The sequence below is a fragment of the Mobula hypostoma genome, chromosome 1 (genome assembly GCF_963921235.1).
Source record: "Mobula hypostoma chromosome 1, sMobHyp1.1, whole genome shotgun sequence".
Taxonomy (NCBI): domain Eukaryota; kingdom Metazoa; phylum Chordata; class Chondrichthyes; order Myliobatiformes; family Myliobatidae; genus Mobula; species Mobula hypostoma.
In genome coordinates, this window is record NC_086097.1 from 103,231,032 (window position 1) to 103,258,236 (window position 27,205).

Below are 27,205 nucleotides of genomic sequence, written 5' to 3' on the forward strand. Positions count from 1 at the left end.
CCCTTCAAGTTTCACCTATCATCTGGTTTTTCTCTCTCCCCTCCCCATGTTTTAAATCTACTCCTCAGCGTTTTTTCTCAGTCGCGCCGAAGGGTTTCGGCTCAAAATGTCAACTGTATTCTTTTCCTAGATGCTGCCTGGCCTACTGAGTTCCTCCAGCATTTTGTGTGTGTTGCTTGGATTTCCAGCATCTGCAGATTTTCTCTTGTTTTTGGGATTACAGAGACTGGAAATCTAAAATAAGAACATAAAATCCTGTAACTATTCAGTAGATTCTGCCCCACTGACTTTTCAGTGGTTGAAATGGTCATTTATTCAGGGAGCACAAATTTATCTGTGCTCAGTCAACACTAATTGTATCTCAAGTTTAGAAGGTTGGAAATACTTAGCACCTGAGAGAGACAAAAAAAGTCTGAGTTAACATATCAAGAGTTCTCTTCAAAGGTGATTGATCTGCTGGACAGAATCTGCCTGCCATGCTGAAAAGTTAGAGGATTTTCTCTCTTTATTTCGGATTTTAAGTCATCGAATCACAGGCTCTTCAGCCCATCTAGTCCATGGCAAACTATTTAAACTGCTTAGTCCCATCAACCTGCACCCGGATCATAGCCCTCCACTCCCCTCCCATCTATGTACCTATCTAAACTTCTCTTAAACGTTGAAATTGAGCTCACGTGCACTGCTTGCACTGGCAGCTCATAACCACACTCTCACGACCCTCTGAAGAAGTTTTCTTTGAGTTCCCCTTAAACTTCTTACCTTTCAACTTTAAGCCATGCCCTCTGGTTGTAGTTCCACCCAACCTTAGTGGAAAAAGCTGTCTTGTATTTACCCTCCCTATACCCAAAATAATTTTGTATACCTCTATCAAATCTCCTCTCAATCTTCGACGTTCTAAAGAATACTGACCTAACCTATTGGATCTTTCCTTATAACTCATGATCTCCAGTTCCAGCAAAATGCTTATAAGTTTTCTCTGTACTCTTTCAACCTTATTTACTGTCCATCCTTCCAATAGGTAGGTGACCAAAGCTGCACACAATACTCCAATTTAGGTCTCACCAATGTTTTATACACCTTCAACATAACAAACGAGAAAATTTACAGATGCTGGAAATCCAAGCAACACACACAAAATGCTGGAGGAACTCAGCAAGCCAGGCAGCATCTAGGAAAAGAGTACAGCTGACGTTTTGGACTGCAACTCTTCGGCAGGACGAGAGAAAAGAAAGTTGAGGAGTAGATTTAAAAGATGGTGGAAGGGAGAGAGAAACACAAGGTGATAGGTGAAACCTGTAGGGGGGAGGATGAATTTAAAGAGTTGGGAAGTTAATTGGTGAAAGAGACAGAAGGCCGTGGAAAAAAAAGGGGGGAGGAGCACCAGAGAAAGTCCATGGGTGGCCAAGGAGATGAGGGAGGAAAAAGGGGATGGGAAATGGTGGAGGGGGGCATTACCTGAAGCTTGAGAAATCAATGTTTATGCCATCAGGTTAGAGGCTACCCAAATGGAATATAAGGTGTTGTTCCTCCAATCTAAGTGAGGCTTCATCACAACAGTGGAGGAGGCCATGGATGGACATATCAGAATGAGAATAGGAAGTGGAATTAAAATGGGTGGCCACTGGGAAATCTCGCTTGTTTTGGCATGTGGAGTGTAGGTGCTCAGCGAAGTGGTCTCCTAATCTACATTGGGTGTCATCGATGTGCGGAGAGCACCGAACACCATATATGACCCCAACAGACTCACGGGTGAAGTGTCACCTCACCTGGAAGAACTGTTTAGGGCCCTGAATGGCAGTGAGGGGGGAGGTGTAGGGACAGGTGTAGCACTTGTTCCGCTTGCAAGGATAAGTGCCAAGAAGGAGATCAGTGGGGAGGTACAACTGGACAAGAGAGTCGCATAGGGAGTGACCCCTGTGGAAAACAGAAAATGGGGAGGGGAGGGAAAGATGTGCTTGGTGGGGGATCAACATAGCATCCCATTTCCTGTACTCAGTACTTTGATTTGTGAAGGCCAGTATGCCAAAAGCTTATCTACCTGTGACTCCACTTTCAGTGAATTAGAGACCTGTATTCCCAGATCCCTTTGTTCTACCGCACTCCTCGGTGCCTTACAGTTCACAGTGTAAGACCTACCTTTGTTGTTCCTATTGAAGTGCAAAACCTTGCACCTGTCTGCATTAAATTCCATCTGCCATTCTTCCAGGTGATCCAGATCCTGCTGCAGGCCCTGAGAGTCTTCCTTGCTGTCCACTACATTCCCAATCTTGGTGTCAGAAGCAAATCTGCTGATCCAGTTAACCTCATTATCATCCCTGATCACTGATACAGATATCAAACAACAATGGGCCCAGCACCAATCCCTGCAGCTCTCCACTGACAAAGACCTCCAATCAGAGAGGCAACTATCTACTACCACTCTCTGGCTTCTTGCACAAAGCCAATGTCTAATCCAACTTACTGCCTCACCTTGAATGCCAAGGGTCTGAACCTTCATGACCAACTTCCCATGGGGACCTTGTCAAATGCCTTACTAAAGTCCCTGTTGACATTCACTGTCTTGCCTTCATCAACTTTTCTTGTAACTTCCTCAAAAGCTCGGTAAGTTTGGTTAGTCACAACCTACCATGCACAAGGCCATGCTGACTATTCCTAATCAGTCCATGTCTATCCAAATACTCATATATTCGGCCCCTTAGAATACCTTCCAATAACTTTCCCACTACTGATATTAGGCTCACTGGCCTATAATCTCCCGGTTTATGTTTAGAGCTTTTGTTGAACAGTGGGGGAAAAAATGACTATCCTCCAATCCCCCAGTACCTCACCTGTTGCTAAGGATGATTTAAATATCTCTGCTAGGGTCCTTGCAATTTCTGCACTTGCCTCCCATTGACATTCTGATCTTCCAGAGGACCAATTTTGTCCCTTGCAATCCTCTTGCTTTTAATATATCTGTAGAAACCCCTAAGATTCTCCTTCACCTTGCCTGCCTAACTGTCAACTGCTGTCAGCTTTTCCCCACCCACTCAATCTCCTTTGATCCAAGGAAAACAAACCTAGCCTATACTTGTAACTGAGATGTTCCATCCCAGGCGACAATCCCTGCATGCTTTATTGTGTCATCTTGTCCTTCCTACGGTGCTGCAACCAGAACTGTACATTCTCCTGTTATACCTTAAGCAATGCTTTGGGAAGTTATAATATAACTTCCCTCCTCTTATGTTGTATACCTTCTTCACTACCTTATCTGCCTGTGCTGCCCCTTCACCAATCTCTGATCTTGTGCACTGAGATCCCTTTGTCCTAACTGACACTCTGAAGCCCTGTATTTATTAGATTAGATTAGATTCAACTTTATTGTCATTGTGCTGAGTACAGGTACAAAGCCAATGAAACGCAGTTAGCATCTAACCAGAAATGCAAAGAATAGTGCTATTTGCGAAGTAACTGCGAATAAAAAGTAAGTGCTACAGCACGCAAATATAAAAGTACTGAGACAGTACAGTATGGGTGCAATACTGCTTAGCACTGTGATGTGAGGTTCAGCAGGGTCACAGCCTCAGGGAAGAAGCTCTTCCTGTGCCTGCTGGTGCGGGAGTAGAGGCTCCTGTAGTGCCTTCTGCATACGCTCTGCCCTATTAGTCCTCTCAAATTGCATTACCTCACACTTATCCTACCTAAATTCCATCTACCATTGCTCTATCTGCTTATCAACATTATTTTGTAACCTCTGACTATCTTCACGATCAACAGTGATGCCAATTTTCATGTCATCTGCAAACTTATTCATCTTATCCTTGTATTCATACCCAAACTGTTAATGTATATAGCAAATGAATCGCATGAGTATGAAAGCAATTGAGATTCAGTTTAAAAATAAAGCTATTGTCATTGCAGATCATTTGACATTAGGCTTTTATGACTTACTTGCTGCAAGTTTAATAGGCAAAAGTTATTAAACAACACCATATATATTAAGTCAGAGCAAAAATATTGCAGTGGCCGTGGAGTTTTCTTAAAATTAAAAACAAATTGTAAGGTCAGTTTTGAAATACAGCTCATAACCTTTGTAATGCATGCTGCAGGAACTTTGACTATAATGCTAACAGAAAAATAATTTTCAAATCTGTTTATCTACACAGAGCGGTTTTTTCGATTGCAGCAGGTTGCTGCTTTAGACCATGTCCTTAATTCATCAGCGATCCATGGCTCAATTGACCAACTCAATCTCATTTTTTGTGCTCCAGGAAATTTATTTTACCCAATGGCTGAAGAATTTTGTTTAACATTTTTACAGTTTTGTCAGAATAGCAAACAAATCATTAAATGGCAATATTTTCTCTAATATGTATTGTGGAGCTTATTTTTGCTGGCAATGCAAGACAAGATGAAATGAAAATCATGAAAGACTCAGAGGAGGGGATAAAAATGGAAGATAATTTACATGCTGCAATTGGAGTTCTCTAGTGTTTTGTTTTTGGTTCAGCAAAAGTCTATGTTATGGAAGTCAGTCTCAACTCTGACTTTGTTGATGCCATGCAGGCTGCCATAAGAAAGAGGAGAACGTAAATGTGTTTTCACTCATACTAGTACTTGATAAATACAGATATTATTTACCCTAATGTTCACCTGTGATATTATTTGACCCTAAAAAGCTTGGAAATAAAGAATGACCACATGAGGGAGTTGTTGATCTCTCAGCATTTGTGAAATTATTTCCCAGCAATAGAGCAGTTTAAAACGAGAAAATCTGCAAGTGCTGGAAATCCGAGCAACACACACAATGCTGGGGAGCTCAGCAGGCCAGGCAGCATCTATGGAAAAGAGTACAGTCGACATTTCAGGCAGAGTCCCTTCGGCAGGACTGGAGAAAGAAAGATGAGTCAGAGTAAGAAGTTGAGGGGAGGAAAAAACACAAGGTGATAGGTGAAACTGTGAGGGTGAAGTAAAGACTAGGAAGTTTGTTGGTGAAAGAGATGCAGAGCTGGAGAAGGGGAATCATAGGAGAGGACAGAAGGCCATGGAAGAAAGAAAAGGGGGAGGAGCACCGAGGGAGGTGATAGGCAGATAAGGAGATAAAGTGAAACAGCAAAGGGGATGGGGAATAGTGAAGGGGGACGGGGGCATTACCGGAAGTTGGAGAAATTGATGTTCATGCCATCAGGTTGGAGGCTACCCAGACGGGATATAAGGTGTTACTCCTCCAACCTGAGTGTGGCCACGTCATGGTAGTAGAGAAGTCCATGGACTGACGTGGGAATGGAAGTGGAATTAAAATGGGTGGCCATTGGGAGATCCTGCTTTTTCCGGCGAACGGAGCATAGATGCTCAGCAAAGCAGTCTGCCAATCTACATTGGGTCTCACCAATATACAGGAGGCCACACCGGGAGCACCAGGCACAGTCTATGACCCCAACAGACTCGCAGGTGAAGTGTCACCTCACCTGGAAGGACTGTTTAGGGCCCTGAATGGTAGTGAAGGAGGAAGTGTAGGGGCAGGTTGTAGCATTTGTTTTTCTTGCAAGGGTAAGTGCCAGGAAGGAGATAAGTGAGGAGGGATGAATGGACAAGGGAATCGTGTAGGGAGCGATCCCTATGGAAAGTGGGGGTGGGGGTGGGGGCAGGACTAAACAGCAGCATAAAAGGCTGGAGATGAAAAACCTAGTAATAAAAAGAAATGTGCTTTCCATCTTGTTTGCTTTTTGCTAGAGCCATTCTTCATCCATTCATCACATGGTTGTACCGTTGAATCTGCATGTCTGTAATTGCTGTTTTCCATTGTTAACACTAACATTACTCCAGACCGAATTGTAACTGCATGAAATGTGTGGATGTATATGAGAATATGTGTGTGTGTTTCTTGGTGTGCTTGTATTTTTTCATGTATACGGAAAGCAGTCTTGATCTTGAATTCACCAATATTCCCATCCATATGTTCTCACAGCTGAACACAACTCATTTGCCACATCCCAACACTCCAAGGAAGCAGTGTCCCTTCCGACCCCCAAGCCCTGTAGCATTGTTATCCTCAGATTTGGATCCACTTCACAGGAGGCAGTCAGATTTGCACAGGAGCCAGTCAGCTGAGAACAATTCACGCTCCCCTGGTCGCAGGCAGCTACCCTTCATCCCAGGCAATACCAAGCTGCCTTCTATCATTCGCATCTCCAAAGCTCAGCTCCAACAGGTGAACCAATAGATTTTGTTTGCAGTATTCTTTACTGTAGTTGAGTTTTTAAAAAATTTTCCAGCAATGTATTTACTTTCAATCCATTTGGTACTAACCCTAAATTCAGTGATTTAAAAAATGTATTAACCTTTTTATTTCATTAACATTCTGGGAATGTGTTTTGGTTAAGGAACAGTCATCAATGTTTGGAAGGATCTTCATAAGTTTTAACAGATAGGCTATATAAATGAACACCCAATTTGAGCGTGTGTCATTGAGGTTTATTACAATGAAACTTTTTTTTCTAAGGATATTAGATATGAATATGTTTCATCATTTAAGTTAGAATATTCTCACTGTATCAATTAAATAACTGCTGTTTGATGAATGAATCAGAATAATAACTGGTGTTTATAACAATTTTGGTGGTGGGCAGGGGTGCAATTTAACCTTTCATCAGAACTAAGCAAAATTAGAAACGAGTATGTTTATAGTGCAAAGGCAGAGGGTGGGGTTGTGTGGATGGGGTCAAGGGGATTGTCTGTGATTGGGTGGGAACCAAAAGACAAATGGTAGTGGTGTTGGCTGAGAGAGGAGGGATATTTTTAGTTACATCTGATCTGTATGAGTTGAAGGAAAAGATGGGGGAGAGAATGAAACAAAATCATTGCTGTAAGTGAGAGGCACAACACTCTACATTTGAAATGAGAGAGTGCTGGAACTGCCCAGCAGATCAGGCAGCGTCATCAGAGAGAAAAACCTGAGTTAATTTTATGACATGATCGCAACCAGCTAATTCTGATGATGTTCTATCTCTTGGTCTTATTTGGAACAATGTATGGGACGTAAATCAGAGTTTGAAATTGGATAGAGAGGAGTGTCAGGGAACTGAAAGATCAGGGTTGTCCTTGTGGAATGAATGGAGGCTTTCTGCTAAGACATCACTCAATCTGTGCTTGGTTTCTGCAGAACAATGACACAGCATTGTGAGCATCGAACACGTAGAGTAGGTGCCGCCAGTCCCCAGTAGTGGCCTGAAATCTCCATGCTGGCTAAGGTGCAGCTCTGAGTCTCACATCTGAACCCTGAGCGGCTGCATTTCTCTCCCTGACCTACCTATCACCAACCTACACAGGCAGCCTCTCCACACTAAACCTCTGGGGATTCATTGCTGGGAGGATGCCAGCAGAGGACATGGTTTTGAACCACACTCTGAGCACAGCAGTATCTGAGTAGATATGTTTTGTTTTTAAAAGTACAGATGGGATACATGTCTTAGAGGGTTTGGACTTCCAAAAGTGCTGTAATGAATCAGCACTTGACCGGTGGACAGATCATCTTCAGTTAACAAGTTTTGTCGATCTCTCTTGGCCGGCATCACCAATTTTGCAGTCTCTCCTGGTCTTTACCCTATCCCAAGTATTTCCTTGTTCTCTTCACCCATTCCCCTTTTCTGCAACTTAAAGCACTCATAATTTTCTGTCTTTGCCCAGGTTGATAAGAAGTTCTCAACCTAAAACATTAATGCATTTTTCTCTCCACAGATGCTTTCTGACTGCTGAGTATCTCCAGCATCTTCTGTTTTTATCTATCCCTCCCGTTTGCCATTCCATTCCCAACAAATCTCACAACTAGGTCACGGAATCAGAAATCCATTCATCATATGTTATAGAGTTATGGACTATGTTGGAGAATCTTTAGGCCTAATTTTCAGCCAATGTAAGGTTTAAAGCAATGTTCCATCACAGAACTAATTGTGTCTTGTTGCTTGATGCAGCCCCAGTGTCCACTTGACCAAAAACGCCCCAACATGGATCCACAGATGAGACGTGACTGGATTATTTTTCACTCAGTATGTTCAGATAATATTGCACTTATGGAACAATCCACTGTTTATGATGATGAGAATAATTCTGTGTTTTGGAGAGTTTGGCCAGAATCATGGTAGAAAGGGCAGTTGGTGTTCTCAAAAGTTCCTGTACTCATTGACACTGCCCCATAGAATGCGCTAAATAGAATGAAAGTTGGCAACTTTCCCAGTATCCTTGAGAGAGGCTTTTTGTCAGTTTCCTAGCTACTCCACTCCTCTTGAATAAAATCTACTGCTCCCTCTTAATTTTTAAACTCCTGAGGCACAGAATTGCAGATGGTTCGAAAATGAATGAAAGCACCACATACGGGATTTGCATCAGTCTAAAATGTTCATACAGTGCATCTTGAATGTGTGGTGACATTTATGGGCTGCCCAAGCTTATCCCTAGGTTATGTTGATTGTTAACAGAAACAACACATTTCACTGCATGTTTTTATGTAAATGTGATAAATAAATCTGAAATTTGCTGCAGAAGTTAAAGGATATGATAAATTACATATAATGTCTAAAATGGGGTTTACAAAATCTGAGTAAGCTCTTCATGAATAAACATTGATAAAATGCAATACAGGAGCTGTTAACTTCCTTGCTGCTTAATTCATGCTTCTGAATACAAGGCCCAAATGTAATGGACTGTATACTCTGATTCCCTTTTATTGGTGTCGTGTAGTACCATAGTGTAAGTGGGTGTTAAGGCAAAGCAGACAATTGTCCGAAGAAATTTCTGTTGGTTTGTGGCATTTTAATGTTCTGGTCTTAAAGATGAAGCCAGATTCTTACTAATTGCCTAACTCATAAAATTCTAAAACAGCTTTATTGTGTACATTCGTGGTTGTCGGAGAAGTAATGTTCATAATGGAAGTCTCCAATGGATGCTGTTATGAATAAGTATGAATTCATTCATTCATTCCATTCAAGAGGTCTAGAATACAAGAGCAGGGATGTGATGCTGAGGCTTTGCAAGGCACTGGTGAGGCCTCACCTTGAGTATTGTGAACAGTCTTGGGCTCCTTATCTAAGAAAAGATGTGCTGACATTAGAGAGCCTCCAGAGGAGGTTCACAAGGATGATTCCAGGAATGAAAGGGTTATCATACAAGGCACATTTGATTGCTCTGGGTCTGTACTGACTGCAATTTAGAAGGATGAAGGGAGATCTCATTGAAACCTTTTGAATGTTGAAAAGACTAGTCAGAGTAGATGTGGAAAGGATGTTTCCCATAGTGGGGGAGTCGAAGACAAGGAGGCACAGCCTAACGGTAGAGGAGCTTCCATTTAAAACAGAGATGTGGAGAAACTTCTTTAGCCAGAGGGTGGTGAATTTGTGGAAATTGTTACCACGGGCAGCGGTGGAGACCAGGTCGTTGAGTGTATTTAAGGCAGAGCTTGATGGGTTCTTGATTGCACAGGGCATGAAAGGTTACAGGGAGAAGGTCAGGGAGTGGGTTGAGGAAGTGGGGGAAGAAAGGATCAGCCTTGATTACATGGTGGAGCAGACTCAATGGGCCAAATGGCCTAATTCTGCTCCTATCTCTTGTGGTCTTATGGATCCTAGATACTTGAATTCTTCTCTGGTTTTGACCTCCAGATGATAAGCAAAAGGCACAGTAATTTGTGGGAACTAGTTCTTATTTAAAGGGTGCTTTATTTTATAATATTAGATGGATTTGGCTCTGGATGGCTTGCAGTGTGGGCAGAATCATTTGTTCCAATTAATGATGACATACAGAAATGCTTTAGGGTATGGACAGATTAAGTGAATTGGAATTTAATGTGAAAAAAAAGTCATCCTTTTTGGGGAAATGCAAAGTATTCAAAGAGGCCTGTGTGTCCTTTACTTGAATCCCTGAAAGTTAAGACGCAGATACAGCAAGCAATTAGAAAGGCAAAGTGGTATGTTGCTGTTTACTGCCGGAGAATTTGAGTAAAAGACATCTTGCCATATTTATATTGTGTCCTGGTGAGACAGCATATGGAGCATTGTGTACAGGCCTGGACTTCCTACCAAAGGATGTTTTGGCAACAGAAGGTTCACCACACTAAATCCAAGAACGGCAGGTTTGTGGTGTGAGGACAGATTAAAGCAATACTTGCAAATTCTGTTGAGGTTTTGATGGAGGTGACCAAGGTGATTGATGAGGGTAAAGTAGTGGATTTTGTTGACGTGGACTTTCGTAAGATGCTTGATAAGGTCTCCCGTGGTAGGTCAATCATGGCCTCACTGCTAAATTGGTAGTTTGGATTCATAATTAGTTGGTCCATGAAATCACAGTAGTGGTGAAAGAGTGTCTGTCTGCAGTTCTGTGATCAGTCAGATTCAAGCAGAGATTAGTACTGAAAGCTCTGTTATTTGGTAAATAACTTAGAATCAAATTTTGCATTTTACACACCATAGTCCTGAAGAGACTTCGGATTGCTTAGAGGGAGAGAGAGGAATTAATCCTCCCCCAGGAAATTAAACCAATTTCCACCAGGATCAATAAAGTATGACTATGAGAGCTTAAAAGAAGTGGGCGGGGGCAGTCAGCACATTTTGTGCACTATGGTCCTGAGGAGACATTGAATTTACTGATAGTTAGGCACTTGGCAAAGACCAATAAAAAGAAGTTATATTTAAGCAGAGCGGCCATTGTGGGAGCTGCCATTGTTTGAGTGGGTCAGAGTTGGAGTAGGGAGTTGAGGCTTTAGCTCATCAAGGCTTCAGCATGTTCAGAGCAGTGGGGATGCTAGACAGGATAGTGGAATGCTCCTCTTGTGGGTTGTGGGAAGGTAAAGGAGAGGTCCAGTGTCCCTGACAACTACACCTGCAAGAAGTGCATTCAACTGCAGCTTCTATTAGACCATGTTAAGGAGTTGGAGCTGGAGCTAATTCAACTACGGATCATTCGGGAGGCTGTGGGGTTGTAGATAGGGCATAGAGAGATGTAGTTACACCCAAGGGGCACGACACAGGTAACTGGGTGACTGTCAAGAGGGGGAAAGGGGATGGGCAGCCAGTGCAGATTATCCCTGTGGTCATTCCCCTCAACAACTGGTATAACACTTTGCATAATAATGGGGGAGGAGAATGACCAAACAGAGGAAAGGCATAGTGGTCAGGTCCCTGGCAGTCAGTCTGGCTCTGTGGCTCAGAAGGGAAGGGGAATAGAAGAGGTGAGCTGCAGCGATAGGGCATTTGTTGGTTAGTCAAACAGAAAAGTTCTTTGGAAGAGAACAAGATTCCCAGATTGTTTGTTGCAAGGGTGCCAGGGTCATGGACACTGGACTGAGTCCACAGCATTCTTGTGGGAGGGTGAGCAGCCAGAGGACATGGCCCACATCAGTACCAACAACATGGGTAGGATGGGTGTTGAGGCCCTACAAGGTGAGTTAAGGGAGATAGGTGCTGAATTAAAGGACAGGTCCTCCAGGGTTGTGATCTCAAGATTGCTACCTGTGCCACATGCTAATGAGGTCAGAAATGGTAAGATCATGTAGTTTAACACCTGGCTAACGATGTGGTGCAGGAGAAGGGGGCTTCAGAGTTTTGGATCATTGGGCTCTCTTCCAGGGAAGATGGGACCTGTACATAAAGGACTGTTTGCAGCTGAATTGGAGGGGGGGCTAATGTCCTGGTGGAAAGGTTTGCTTTGATAGTGCTACATGGCGGGGGGGCTTAAACTGGAATTGCATGGGATGGGAACTGGGAGCCCCGGCACCAGAAAAGATAGTGGAGTGGTTGTGAAGAAAGCCATTGTTAGGCCAACATACAGAGTCAGAAATCAAAAGCTTGAGCATGATGGGATGAATATTTTGAGTTGCGTGTATTTCAATGTGAGGAATAGTGTAGGAAAGGCTGATGAACTCAGGGCATCTTAACAACACCTTTCTAGACAACCACATCTTTCTCCATAACCCAAGAAATATTGAGGCACCAGTTAAGGGAAAAAAAAGGAGGTGCATAACAGGCAGGAACAAATGAGGTGCTTATGAAGTATAAGAAATGTAAGAAAACACTTAAGAAAGAAATCAGAAGGGCTGAAAGAAGGCTTGAGGTTGCCCTAGCAAACAAGGTGAAAGAGAGTCCATATGATGTAGGAGCGAATTAGGCCATTTGGCCCATCGTGTCTGCTCTGCCGTGTAATCACGGCTGATCCTCTTTTCCCCTCCTCAGCCCCATTCCCTGGCTTTCTTCCCATAACCTTTGATGCTGTTTGCAATCAAGAGCCTATCAATTTCTGCCTTAAATACATCCAACGACCTGGCCCCCACAGCTGCCTATGATAATAAATTCCACAAATTCACCACCCTCTGGCTAAAGAAATTTCTCTGCATCTCTGTTTAAAATGGATGCCCTTTATCTTGAGGCTGTGCCCTCTTGTCCTAGACTGTCCCACCATGGGAAACATCCTTCCCACATCTACTCTGTCTAGGTCTTTCAACATTCAAAAGTTTTCAATGAGATCCTCCCTCATCCTTCTAAATTCCAGCGAGTACAGATGCAGAGCCAGGTTATCAAATGTTTCTCATATGATAACCCTTTCATTCCCAGAACCATCCTTATGAACCTCCTCTGAACCCTCTCCAATGCCACCAGATCTCCTCTTAGATGAGAAGCACAAAACTGTTCACAATACTCAAGGTAAGGCCTCACCAGTGCTTTATAAAGCACTATCCTAAGGGATTTTACAGATATGTTAAGAGCAAAAGGATAGCAAAGGACAAACTTGGTCCTTTGGAAGATGAGAGTGGTAATCAAAAGAGATGGGGGAGATCTTAAATGTATTTTTTGTAGCTACATTTACTTGGAGATGTATATATCAGAATATTGGACAATATGCAGTAACATGAAAAGAATTGAAGCAGCAGAGATATGGTTTTTGAGGAGGATGCAAAGAATATCATGGACGAAACGAATATCTAATGATGTCATGAACAGAGCAAACACAAAAAGAGATCATGAAAAGGCAACGAAGCTAAGGAAATTTGTCCTGTCCCCTAAAACCCTCACTAATTTTTATTGATGCACCGTAGAAACATTCTTCTGGGGTGCATCACAACCTGGTATGGAAGTTGTCCTGTCCAAGACCGGAAGAAGCTACAAAAGATCGTGAGCACAGCCCAGCACATCACACAAACCAATCTCCGTCCTTGGACTCACTTAACACCGCACGCTGTCGGAGCAGTGCTGTCAGGAGAATCAAGGACACGACCCACCCAACCAACACACTTCATCCCTCTTCCCTCCGGGAGAAGACTCAGGAGCTTGAAGACTCGTACAGCCAGGTTCGAGAACAGGTTCTTTCCAACTGTGATAAGACTGCTGAACGGATCCTGACCCGGATCTGGGCCGTACCCTCCAAATATCCAGACTTGCCACTTGTTTTTTTTTGCACTACCTTACCTTCCCTTTTCTATTTTCTATTTATGACTTATAATTTAAATTTTTAATGTTTACTATCGATTTGTACTCCAGGGAGCATGAAGAGCAGAATCAAATATCGCTGTGATGATTGTACGCTCTGGTATCAATTATTTGGCGACAATAAAGTAAAGTAACTTCATTGGACATGTGATTAGGAAAGAGGAGTTGGATTGCACGGTAATTATGGGAAAGATTGAAGGGAAGAAAGCAAGAGGAAGACAAAGACAAATGATGGTGGAGACAGCAGCCAGAGAACTGGAAATGAATACCAACGAATTGATCCACTTGACCCGAAACAGGAGTGTGTAAAACTGGGCATGGCACCTGATGATGATGATGATGATGATATTTACCTGGAAGACAGACACAGTCTGTAGATGTGAGGAAATGTAGCAACAAAATCATGGAGAGGAGACGTTTACTGTCTCGAGGAAAATTAGGGTGAATATTAGGGTATTGGAAATCAGGGCTTTTTCCTTTATTTATCATGTATTGCATGGTACTGCTGCTGCAAAGTTAATGAATTTCACGACAAATGCCAGTGATATTAAATTTGATTCTAAATCCTCAGGGCCTGACAATGTTCCCTCAGAACCTGTAGGAGACTGGTGCAGAAATTGCAGGGGCCCCAGCAAAGGTTTAAAACATCCTTAGTGACAGGTGAGGTGCCAGAGGACTGGAGGACAGCTAGTGTTGTTCCATTGTTTAGGAAAGGCTCTAAGAATAAACAAGGAAATTATAGGCTGGTGAGCCTGACATTAGTAGTGGGAAAGCTATTGGAAAGTGTTCTAAGTGACCAGACCTATGAGTATTTGGATAGACAGGGACTGATTAGAGATAGTCAATATCTCTTCCAGTAAGATGCAGCAGGTTCGAATGCAGTGGCCTATCAGGGGCCAATCAAAGGTTCACATTTTCTTCATAAAATGTGTTTTTTTTAGGATCGTTATACTGGACTCCAAGAACAATGGGTACAGCAGGTCTACTGCATCAGTGATCTGCTTGTTGTTTGGAGCCACTGGCCGGGGTGTTGAAGAATGGTTGGGTCGGCAGGAGGAGGAGGAGTCGGCAGGAGGGGGAGGAGCCAGCAGGAGGAGGAGGGGGAGGAGGAGGAGGAGCCGGCAGGAGGAAAAGGAGGAGGACGAGCCAGCAGGAGGAGGAGGAGCCGGCAGGAGGAAAAGGAGGAGGAGGAGCTGGCAGGAGGAGGAGCCGGCAGGAGGAGGAGGAGGGGCCAGCGGACAGGCTGGCAGAAGGTTCAGAGGCCCATGTTTCTGACTCCTACTCAAAGACATTGGAGTTGATGCCCAAAAGCAGCTTGCAGTATAACGGTGAATGACTGTCTTGGACATTTCTCTTGGGATCGCAAGATGCTGTTGGACATTGTTAGTGTGAGATGCCACAGGCCTTTTTCCCTTATTTGGTGGAAGGACAGGCAATGAGGCAGCCGTGTGGCCTCGGTTGTAGTGAGGACAAGATTTCAAGTGGGCTTGCCTGTTGCTGCAGTCCAGAACGTTGGAGGCGTTGCAGAGTGGAGTCTGTGCTCAGTTGTGAGTTGGCCTCACCCATCAGCGCTGCCTCCAGTGTTCAACTGATGGAGTGACAGGCTGGGTTGCCAGAAGCTGTGCCAGCAATTTGCATGTCTCTCAGGGACTTGAACTGTATATGTGTTTTCTAGCATAATGATGTGTGTGTGTTTTTTTTTCTCTCTCACTATTTTGAATGTATGTTATGCACCTTGGCCCCAGAGGCATGCTGTCTTGTTCCATAATTAAACTTGATTTGATTTGTGCATGCTATGTTTTGTCTAACCAATCTTATAGAGTTTTTTTTAGGAAGTTACCAGGAAAGTGGATGAAGGCAAGGCAGTGGATGTTGACTACATATACGTCACCAAGGCATCTGACAAAGTCCCACATGGGAAATCGGTCAAGAAGGTTGAGTTGCTCGTCATTCAAGATGTGGTATTAAATTAGATTAAACATTGGCTTTGTGGGAAAAGCCACAGGGTGGTAGTAGATGGCTGCCTCTCTGATAAGAGGTCTGTGACTAGTGGTGTGCTTCAGGGATCGGTGCTGAGTACTTTGTTGTTTGTCATTTGTGTCAACGATCTGAATGATAATATGGTTAACTAGATCAGCAAATTTGTGGATGACACCCAGATTGGGGATGTAGTGGATAGCGAGGAAGACTATCAAACCTTGTAGTGGGATCTAGACCATCTGGTAAAATAGACTGAAAAATGGTAGATGGAATTTAATACAGACAAGTGTAAGGTGTTGCACGTTGGGAGGACCAACCAGAGTTCGTCTTACACAGTGAGCAGTAGGGCACTGAGGACTGTGGTAGAACAGAGGGATCTGGGAATACAGATTCATAAGTCCTTAAAAGTGATGTCACAGGAGAAAGGATCATAAAGAAAGCTTTTGGCATGTTGGCTTTCATAAATCAATGTATGAAGTATAGGAACTCTACAGGCCAGGCAGCATCTACGGAAAAAGTAAACAGTTGATGTTTCGGCATCAGTCCTAATGAAGGGTCTGTCAGAAACGTCGACTGTTTAGTCTTTTCCATAGATGCTGCCTGCACTGCTGAGTTCCTCCAGAATTTTGTGTGTGTTGCTTGGATTTCCAGTGTCTACAGATTTTCCCGTGTTTGTTGAGTACAGGAGTTAGAGTGTTACGTTGAAATTGTGTAAAATGTTGATGAGGCTTAATTTGCAGTATTGTATCCAGTTTTGGTCATCTACCAACAGGAAAGATGTAGATAGGGTTCAAAAAGTGCAGAGAAAATTTGCAAGGATGTTGCTGGGACCTGAGTTATAAGGAAAATTTGAATAGGTCCTTAGAACGTAGAAGATTGAGAGGAGACTTGATAGAAGTATACAGAATTATGAGGGGTATAGATAAGACAAATGCAAGCAGGCTTTTTCCACTTTAGTTGGGTGAGACGACAACCAGAGGTTATGGGTTAAGGGTGAAAGGTGAAAAATTTAAGGGGAATATGAGGGGGGAACTACTTCACCTAGACGGTTGTGAGAGTGTGGAATGAGCTGCCAGCACCAGTGATGGACGTGTGGTCAATTGTAATACTTCAGAGAAATTTGGATAGGTACGTGGATGGGTGAGGTATGTAGGGTATTGGATTCAGGTCAATGGGACTAGGCAGATTATTGGTTTGGCACAAACTAGTTGGGTCAACAGGCCTGTTTCTGTGCTGTATTCTTCTATAACTCTATGACTAAAATGTGGATGGTTGGTTAGTAAGTCTGCAGACATTACAAGAATTGGTGAAGTTGCAGTCAGTGAAGTAGGTGGCCAAAGGATACAGCAGGGTATATATGAGTTACTGTCATGGGCATAGAAATCGTAGATGGAGTTTAATTCGGGCAGGTGTGAGGTATTGCACTTTGGGAGGTTAAATGTAAAGGGAAAGTGCAATTAATGGCTGGACCCTTTACGCCAACAATGAATAGAAGGTCCAAGTCCATAACTCCTTGAAAGTGGTAATGCACAAAGATGGACTGCCTTCATCACTAGGATCATGAAGTGTTAAAGTCAATGTCATTCTTGTCGCCACATTACAAGAGGGTATGGAAGCTTCCAAGAGCATTGAGGAGAGGATGCTGCTTGTAATGGGGGATATTAGCTAAATGGAGAGGTTGGACAAAGTTTGATTGTTCTCTTTGGAGGAAACTCGATAAAAGTTTATAAGAGATTATGAGAGGCATTGATGGAGTTGATAGTCTTTTTCCAAGGGTAGAAATGTCAAAATACAATAGGGCATTGGTTTAAGGTGAGGTAAGGAAAGTTTCAAGGGATGTGTGGGGCAAGTGTTTTTTTTTACACAGGGAGTGGTAGGAACCTGTGATGTGCTGCCAGAGGATGCTGGTGGAAGCAGAGGCTTCTTGATAGCAACATGAATATGCAGGAAGGATATGGATCATGGTTGCAGGAAGGGTGAGTTTAATTTGGCACAATACTTGGCACCGAAATTGTGGGCCAAAGAGCATGTTCCTGTGCTGTACCGTACTGTTTCATACTCTACACTCTTGAGTACAAAGGATTGAGGGGTGTTGTTTGTGAAACATACAAAATTGATAAAAGTAGGGATGTTAACTTCCCTCAGGGTCGTAGACTTTCAGAGCAGAAATCAGATTTGGAAAGCATTGTATATGGACTTAAAATTTAGCATTGTAACTTTTCTCTAATTGTATTACTCTAGAAAAATCTCCAAGTGCTTATGCGTTGGTTCATGTTAGTATTTTAGAAAATTTTTTGGGGGTTCGGGTGGTTCATTTTGGGTCCGTTTTTAATTTTATACCAAGCTGATTTCTAGTTTGTGAACTATTGTGCACTGAATTATGTTAAGCCCACCACAGATATGTCCAATGAAGAAATTGAGCAAATTTAAATTTATATAGTGTCTTCTAACCTTGGCACATCCCAAACTGCTGTGTTGAAGAGTGCTTGTGAAATATTGTAATATGGCACATGAAGTTCCATAAATAACAATGAGTGAAATAATCAGTTTCCCTAATGTGATTGGGTGATAAGTATTAAGAAGCATGTTGGCTTTCTTTTGAATACTGCTATAGAATCTTTTGCACTTTGAGATTGCAGACTGTTTAAAGTTTCCACAAATAGGTGGTACCTTATTGCAGCATTTGGTACTGATCTGTGGCTTTGTCATGCCAGAGGATCTATAGACTGCAGTGTTTTCTCACAGTATGTTAACCCCTCCCCCCTTTCACTCAGTGCACATGTGTGAATTATTTTAGCACAACTTCAAACTCAGCTGACAGTTCGGTCAAAGGAGGCAGAGGAACACTTGCAGGACGCTTTAAGTCAGTGGTCTGGGCAATGTTCAGGGATTCTTTTTTTTTTAATTTTTATTTGGATAAGGAATTCACAATTATCATGTACTTTTTTCACACAGATGACCTTTTCCATTTTTTTATATGTATAAAACTACAATTATTTATACATTCTTAAGTACACATTGAGATGATATAAAAGGAAAGTAAACATTTAAATAGATAATTATGTACTGTGGTAAATCTAACCTATTAGGCTAAGTAATGAAATTAGTTGTTAAGAAAAATGGTAATAATAGTTTCCATACAACCCTTCTGGACCATTTCCACTGGTCCAAAATGTTGCATACAAGCCTATATACCAACCATTGTAGGTGTTTATATCCCAATTTGTTCGTGCTTGTTCCTGCCCGCAGACATAATTATCCAATCCCTATGTACTTATTTACTTAATTTTTTCATTTTTTTTTATCCCTTTCCCAAATCTTTCCCTTTACTTGTGTTAATTCTCTATTTTCCAAAAAAAGAAAACAAACATTTAGACTAGGGGTGCTTACGTTAGCAATATTACTGTGTTGATGAGAAGAGCAATATAAATCATTAGGAGAGTCATCTAAAGTCTGCTCGCATTGGGGTTATATATTCAATCCATTTATTCCAGATTTGATAAAATGTTTCTTTTTGAGTTCTCAGGAGTAAGTCAACTTTTCCATTTTAAATATTTATAAGATAATTTCGTACCAATCTTCTAATGTAGGTGGTATTGGATTTAGCCATTTTCTAGTGATTGATTTCTTACTTGCCGCTAAGAGGGCCTGCAGCAACTTTATATCTTCCTTCTGTTCAAGGAACAATACATGCCCCAAATAGAGCGTCTCAAAGTTCAGAGGTATCTGGGACCTAAGTACCTTAACTAATGTTCTATGAATACCTTCCCAAAATAGACTTAATTTAGGGCAATCCCAGAAAATATGAAAATGATTTGCCTCCTTGGAGCCGCACCTTCTCCAACACATCACATTTGTATCTTTATATTTTTCCTGATATGGGGTCTTGAAGTATCTTATAATGTTTTTCCAACAATGTTCTCTCCAAGTCAAAGAATTAGTCGAGGACCATTGAAAGCTGCAGATTTTCCCCCAAGCCTCCTCTGAAAGTACCAACCCCGCTTCTTTCTCCCACTTCTCTTTAATATACAGTGTATTTACATTTTTAGCATGGGAGAGTGCATTATATAGGCGAGAAACTGATTTACTAGGTATTGAACTGCAAGCCAAATTCAGAATCTTGAAAAATTCTAATTCTACTGTTGATAGGTCTGTATATCTACAACTCTGGTTAACATAGTTTCGTATTTGAAGGTACCTAAAAAAGTCATTATGTTCTAGGCCATGTTTGTCCTGCAGGATTTGGAAACTTTGTAATACTCTTTTATCTATAAATGAGAGGTAGGTTGTAAGACCTTTCTTTATCCATAGCTCAAATCTTTTATCTCCTCTGTTGGGAAGGAATTCGGTATCATATGCACACCATCTAAAGAGTTTTAACATGTTATTAATTCCACATGAATTAACCACCTTCTGCCATACTTTTAATGTAAGATTTATCCAAGCATTATTAAATTTTTCCAACTGGGCCATCAATCCTTTGTCAGCTATTGAGGCCTGAAGAGGAAAACTGTCAACTAATCCAAATTCTATTTCCTTCCATCTAGCCTTATATTCCCTATTACACCAATATAACAGAGGGGTTATCTGTGAGGCATAAAAATAATTTCTCAGGCAAGGAAGAACCATACCTCCTCCTTCCTTCCCTAACTGTAAGGTGTTATATCGAATTCTAGGTTTCCTTCCTTGCCAAATGAAGCGGGAAATCCATTTGTCCCATTCCCTGAATTGATTATCATCCACCTCCACTGGTAAAGTACGGAAAAGATATAATAACCGAGGAAGAATATTCATTTTTATAGTATTTATCCTTGAATTTAAACTTAAAAAGGGGATAAGATTCCATCTATGCATATCTGCTTTTATCTCTGAGATTAATGGCCCATAATTTACCTGTGACAGTGTTGAAAGATCCTTTGGCAGGGTTATTCCTAAATATTTTAATGATTTAGCTTCCCATTTAAGATCATATGTATCCTGCAATTTTTTGGATGGTGTATAATTTAGGGACATAACCTGCGTTTTCTTTACATTTATTTTATAACCTGATATTTTCCCAAAGTCATCCAACAGTGTAAACAATCCTATAAATGATTTTTCTGGTTCACTCAGATAGACCAAAACATCATCTGCGAATAACGCCACTTTCTGTTCAATCCCTGCCACCTTGATACCTTTTACGATTTCGCTCTGTCTTATTAGTTGGGCAAGTGGTTCAATATATAGCGCAAAAAGGAGAGGAGAAATTGGGCATCCCTGTCTAGTGCCTCTCTCTAAAATGAAGGAGTCAGAGAGGTCCCCATTTATCTTAATTCGGGCTGTAGGGCTGTCATATAGAGTCTGAATTACTTTAATAAACCTTTCTTGAAAGCCGAATCTTCCTAACACTCTGTATAGGAATGCCCAACTAACCGAATCAAAAGCTTTCTCAGCGTCCAATCCTACTACCATTGTCTCTGTCTCGTTCTTATTAACCTGTTCTAATATGTGCAGAGTTCTCCTTATGTTGTCCTGTGTTTGTCTTTGTTGAATAAATCCAGTCTGGTCTAAATGGATTAGGCCAGGTAAAAGCTTTTCCAATCTGCGCGCTAATATAGATGTAAATAGTTTGTAATCTAAATTAAGAACACTAATTGGTCGATAATTGCCACATTCTAGTTTATCTTTACCCTCTTTAGGAATAACTGAAATAATCGCTTCTCTCCAGGAAGGTGGAGTTTCTCCTCTCTGCAAGATCCAATTAAAGGTGTTAAGTAGTAATGGGGCTAACTGTGTCTTCAGGGACTTGTACCACTCTGAGGTAAACCCATCAGAGCCCGGGGACTTTCCAGCCTTTAACCTAGAGATGGCCACGTTCAGTTCTTTGACAGTTACTGGTTCTAATAAACTTTCATTTTGTAAATCTGTAAGTTTAGGTAGATCTAAAAAATTCAATACACTGTCTATATAGGGCTCATTGGGGGCCCGGGTTGGGAGTACAGCTCTCGATAATATGTTTCAAAACTCTCTTGAATTTTCCCTGTTGTACTCTCCACAAGCTTTGTCTTTGGATTCTTTATTTTATGAATTGTATTGTCTGCTTGTTGTTTTCGTAATTTATATGCTAATAATCTAGCTGATTTACCTCCTACTTCATAATTCTTTTGTCTCAGGTAAAGAAAATTTCTTTTGAGTTTCCAATGTATAAATATCATCAATTTCACTTTGCAATTTCCTAATTTCCTGTTTTCGATTTGAATTATTTTTGTTGCTATCTACAACTTGAAGTTGTTTTAATTTTCCTTGAAGGTCTGCTAATTTTTGTGCATTGATTTTTTTCATGTGAGTAGTGATGGAAATAATTTTCCCTCTCAGTACAGCTTTCAATGTATCCCATAAAATCACTGGTGATGTTTCTCCCGTGTCATTAAGGTCTAGATATTCTTTGATTTCTCCCCTTAATCTCTCCATTACTTTTGGGTTATTGAGTATATGTGAGTTTAGCCTCCATAGTGTTTTCCTCATTTTCCTTTCCAGGATTAGAGACATAGAGACTGGGCTATGATCCGACAGATCAATTGTTGCAATATTACAGTTTTTTATCCTGAGTCTATCTGTATTAAAGATAAAGAAATAGTCTATCCTTGAATAGGCTGAATGAGGGAAAGAGTAATATGTATAATCTTTACTAGTAGGGTGTAATTCCCTCCAGACATCTATAATTCCCAACTCCTCCATCAATGAATTCACTTTCCGAGTCAGAGGTTTATTCTGAGTAACTATTCTTGAAGAATCTAATATAGGATTTAATCTAATATTAAAATCCCCTCCACAAATTACTACCCCTCGAGAACTGACCATTAGGTCAAAAATGTGTCTATAAAATGACCATTCACTACCTGGAGGAGCATAAACATTCAGCAATGTTATTTCTGTACCTTCTATTCTTCCTGTGATTTTTACAAACCGTCCTTCTTTGTCTCTAGTCTCTGAAATATGTTCATAATTAAGAGTACTTGATATTAAAGTAGCTACCCCTCTTTTGTGACTCAATTTATATGATGAATAAAATACATGCTTAAAGCCCATTCTTTTTAATTTTCCATGTTCAGATTGGCTCATATGTGTTTCCTGGAGGAAAGCTATTTGTGCCCTCTCTTTTTTCAATTTAGACATAATCTTATTTCTTTTAATTGGATTCAAAACCCCATTAACATTATAGGAAATTATTTTTACCAATTCAGTTTGCATTTTTCTCCAGTAGAAAAAAAGCACTCTCCTTTTCTAACCAAACAGTAAGCAATCCCTTCTCAACAGTAAACCAAGACATATAACCACACCCTAGACATTTCTGAACGTATAACATTTGAAAATTTTTCCCGACTTCCCACAGTGAGGCCTGAGCACCGCCCCGCCTCAGTTCAGAGGGATAACCTCTATCTTCACCCTGTGTTAGAGGGCCCTCAGCAGTTTGAATAATCATAGAGAATTTTCTCCTATTTATGTCTCGACCATATTGCTATCATTCAAGTTATTCCGCCTAGTTTATTTTCAGTTACCAGTTTTCATTTTACTTTTAAGTCTGATTTACTCTTTTCAGTCATTTCTCTTAATTAATCTGTATTCTCTGTACATTCGCGTCTGAATATTTGCAGCTTTTCCTTGTAGTTTGACACTCTGGTTCGAGTGGAGCGTCCTCACCCCACTAACTGCCACGACTTATGCCGAATCCTCTCCAGTAGCGACTCCGGTTGGGTGATAACTTTAATAGGTAGTCCCCGGTCCGCCAGGTCCAACGTTGCCTCCTCCACCGTAGCGTAAGTTTTTGTCCCTTCGTCGTAAAAGACTCTCAGCCGAGCTGGATACAGGGTCTGGAATCTGATGTTGTTTTCCTTCAGGACTCTCCGTGTTTCCGTATATTCCTTCCGTCTGGCAAGAATCCCCGGTGCGTAGTCGTGGTCTAAACTGATTTTGCAGTTGTTCCACATGAAACCTTTCTTTTGCCATGCTCTTTTAAGCACCTCTTCCTTCGTTCTGTAACTGAGAAATCTGATCAGAATTGATCTGGGCTGGGCGCCTGCCGGAGGCTGTGGTGCCAATGCGCAGTGAGCCCTTCCTATCTGTAGGTCTTTTGCGGCCGGTATATCAAGGTTCTCTCTAAGCAGCCTCTCCACGAAGGGAATCATCAATCCGGGTTTACCTTCGGTTCCTTCGGGAACTCCGTAGATCCTCACATTTTCCCTTCTCGAGCGGCCTTCCCGATCCACCAGCTTCCACTGGAGCTGGTCTTGTAGCTTCAGCTATTTCTGCTATCACTTCCTCGGCGTTCCGTAGCTTCTCCTCAATTCCAACAATCCTCGCTTCGGCTTCATCTATCCGCGAGTTAGTTTTTACTATTTCTCCTTTAATATCCTCCAGCTGTTTGCTGTTATCTTGTCGGAACTTGCAAATCTCTCCGAGAATCAAAGACAGAGTCACTGATTTCCCCTCATTATCTCCGTCCTGTATTGCCGTGGGAGAGCTAGGCCCGTCACCTTGCTGCATCTCTTTATGTTTATCAGCCTTCGAAGCGGACTTTTTATTCTTGTTCTTAGACATCATCCTTGCCCCTTTTATTAATATAGTTATGCAATATTAAGTATTTGTCTAAATTCGATTTTGGGGCAGTTTACCTTCTTTTTTGTCGAGAGACCTTTTCCTTACACCGCCATTCCCTTGATGACCCGGAAGTCCTCCTCCAATGTTCAGGGATTCATCTTCAAATCTGAATGAATATGTCACAGTTGTCGTCGACTTCATCAAGACCTGTGTGGATGAGTGGCTGCCTTAGAGAAGCAGGTGGGAGGAGAAGAGAAGCAGCGCGCTGCACGTATGCAGCCCTCCGATGAAAAATGATATCGTATCTGTTAAATAGGGGCCGTGGACAATTCTGATTTGATGAAGATGGACATGAAAGCACAGAGGAACATGTGGAAAAATTTCTGAAACGCTCGTTTGCTGCTGTCATTATTGCGCAGTCGGGAATCTTTCGGAGGGTAGGCCTCAAAATCCCCGGCTTTGCCTGCTGTTGGTGACCGAGAAGGAGGTCGAATCGTTCGGATAGTGATGGCGCTCAGTACTCGGTGTCGGAGAGCTGATCAGAGCTCGAAGTTTTCGGATGACTCAGAGTCCATCTGTGGTCGGCATGGCGGGGAGAGTTTTTCTTCTTTCTCTCCGTCTGTGTGAGATGTGGGATATTTGGGTGACTTTGAACTTTTACTGTGCTCATGGACTTCTTCATCAAGTTATGGTATTGTTGCACTGTTGTAACTATATGTTACAATTATGTGGTATTGTTAGTTTTTTTTAGTCTTGGTCTGTCCTGTGTTCACACCGGAGGAAATATTGTATCATTTCTTAATGCATGCATTACTAAATGACAATAAAAGAGGACTGCGTGTCTTCATAATCTAATATACCGGACATCCCAGACCAAAAGCCATGGATGTGGTTTCCTCCTCCTGAAGTCAATAATCAGCTCCTTGGCCTTGCTGACATTGAATGAGAGGCTGTTGTTGTGACACCACTCGGACAGATTTTCAGTCTTCCTCCTATATGCTGATTCTTCACCACCTTTGATTCAGCCAACGACAGTGCTGTCATCAGCAAACTTAAATGTGGCATTGTAGCTGTGCTAAGCTTCACAGTCATAAGTATAAAGCAAACAGAGCAGGGGGCTAAGCACAAAGCCTAATGGTGAACCTGTGCTGATGGTGATTGTGGAGGAGCAGGAGCTGCCGTTCCAAACTGACTGGGGTCTGCAGATGAGGACGTCGAGGATCCAATTGAACAAGTAGGTATTAAGGCCAAGCTCTTGCAGCTTATTGATTAGCTTTGAAGGGATGAAAGTATTGAATGCTGAGCTGTAGTCAATGAATTGCATCCTAATGTGTGCACCTTCGCTGTCTAGATCTTCCAGGGTTGAGTGAAGAGCCAGTGAAATGGCATCTGCTACGGACTACTTCTGCGTCAAATCTATGCCGTAGGTACGGCGTAGTCGCATACCCTACGCCGTAGCCTGACGCGCACCTCCCCAAAAATGTAACTACACGTCGTGGCGACACAGACCTCAACAACTGTGATTGGTCTGCTTGGTAGCATCGCATTTCCTCCTACGCTGCATAGCTTCCCATTGGGCGACTGAAGGGCAGGGAAGGAACTCTGGCTGCAATGCTTTCCATAGAGGTTTACAGACCTCCAAAATTATGGAGGATCCTGTGCTTGACGCCAGTTTGTAGCTAGCTGCTACAGCCTGTTGACTTCCACCTGAAGCTAAAACTTGAATAGTGATTGCCAGTCTCTGAGTATACTGTGCGTACACTGATGCGGAATAAATGGTTGGAGACGATGAACCAAATCGTCAAATCTACCTGCCGACATCCAAAAATATTTGAAATGCATTCCCTCGTCCATGTCTCTCAGTGGCCGGACAAGCACGGAAAATTCACTCTCCTTCAGTTTCAGTTGCCATTGTTTGAAGTTTGGGTTTCTTCGTGTTGAGTTTCAACACGAAGAAACTCAACACAGTGGCATAGAAACCCCACCGCCAACTAGCATTTTGGCGGTGAATTGAAGAGCGATGCAGACACACCGACGTGCAAGTATAAATGCTCACAACAGCATAGGCCACTTGCATAGGCTACTGCGCAGAAGTATATATCAGCCTTTAGGCAGGAGCTGATATGCTTCATCACCAGCCTCTCAAAGCAGTTCATCACAGTGGATGTAAGTGCAACTGGATAGATTGGAGAGGAGATTGAGGGGTAGGATTTGTGCACATTTGGAAATACATGTCGATGTTATGTGCTAGAACATGTCAATGCTAAAAAAGAGGATGTCAAGTGAGGTTTATTGTCATTTTCATATGTATATAACATACATAATGATATAGAAACGAGACAATGTTTCTTCAGTCCAGGGTGTTAAGCACATAACACACAATAACTCATGAAGTTAAGGATAAAATCTACAGATGAATCACATATAAATAACAAACTAAAGTGTATTAATATTAAATATTGTAAAGTATGGAACAGATTTACCAGTGACACTTCAAATACGATGCAGCCAGGAGTTCAGAAGCCTAATGGCTTGGGGAAAGAAACTGTTTCCCATCCTGACCATTCTTGTTTTTATGCATCGTAGTCTCCTGCCTGATGGTAGCAAATCAGAGGATACTGGATGAATGGGTGGGATCCTTCAGGGCTCTGAGTACTCAGCAATATCCCCGATGGATGGTAGGGAGACCCCTATGATCTTCTCAGCTGTTCTCACAGCCCTTTGTAGGGACTGCTTGACTGCTTTCATACCAGATGAAGATTGAACTTGTCAGGATGCTCTTAATGCGCTGATACTTTTAGAAAAAAAAATAGGATCTGCAAGTCTGCAGGGCTGTGTGGGATATATTGCAGGAAGCAAGGGAAGAGATAGCTGCACCTTTGGCGATGATCTTGCACCCTCACTAACCACAGGAGTGATGATTGAAATGTGATGAGTGAGGATAGTCCTGGCAATTGCAGACCAATGAGTCTTACTTCAGTGGTGGGCAAAATATTGGAGAAGATTCTTAGAGATAGGATTTACAAGTATTAGTCTGATTAAGGATAGTCAGCATGGGTTTGTGAAGGTTAGATCATGGATCATAAGTCTGATTGAATTCTGTGAGGATTTGACAAAGCACATTGATGAAGGTAGAGCAGTTTATGTGGATTTTAGAAAGGTGTTTGATAAGGTTCTCCATGGCAGGCTTATTCAGAAAG

At 41.9% G+C, this 27,205-nt stretch overlaps 1 protein-coding gene across 4 annotated transcripts in view; it reads left to right on the top strand.

Moving 5' to 3' along the window:
• LOC134349599 (tau-tubulin kinase 2-like) overlaps positions 1-27,205 on the top strand; it is a 350,526-nt gene that overhangs the window by 300,661 nt on the left and 22,660 nt on the right. For 3 of the 4 annotated variants that reach the window (XM_063054164.1, XM_063054168.1, XM_063054181.1), the window contains one exon: positions 5,948-6,190. The exons of the other annotated variant lie outside the window; for it this stretch is intronic. In XM_063054164.1, the coding sequence (XP_062910234.1) occupies positions 5,948-6,190 (243 nt within the window). The remainder of the gene's footprint in view (positions 1-5,947; positions 6,191-27,205) is intronic. 4 annotated transcript variants of the gene reach the window in all.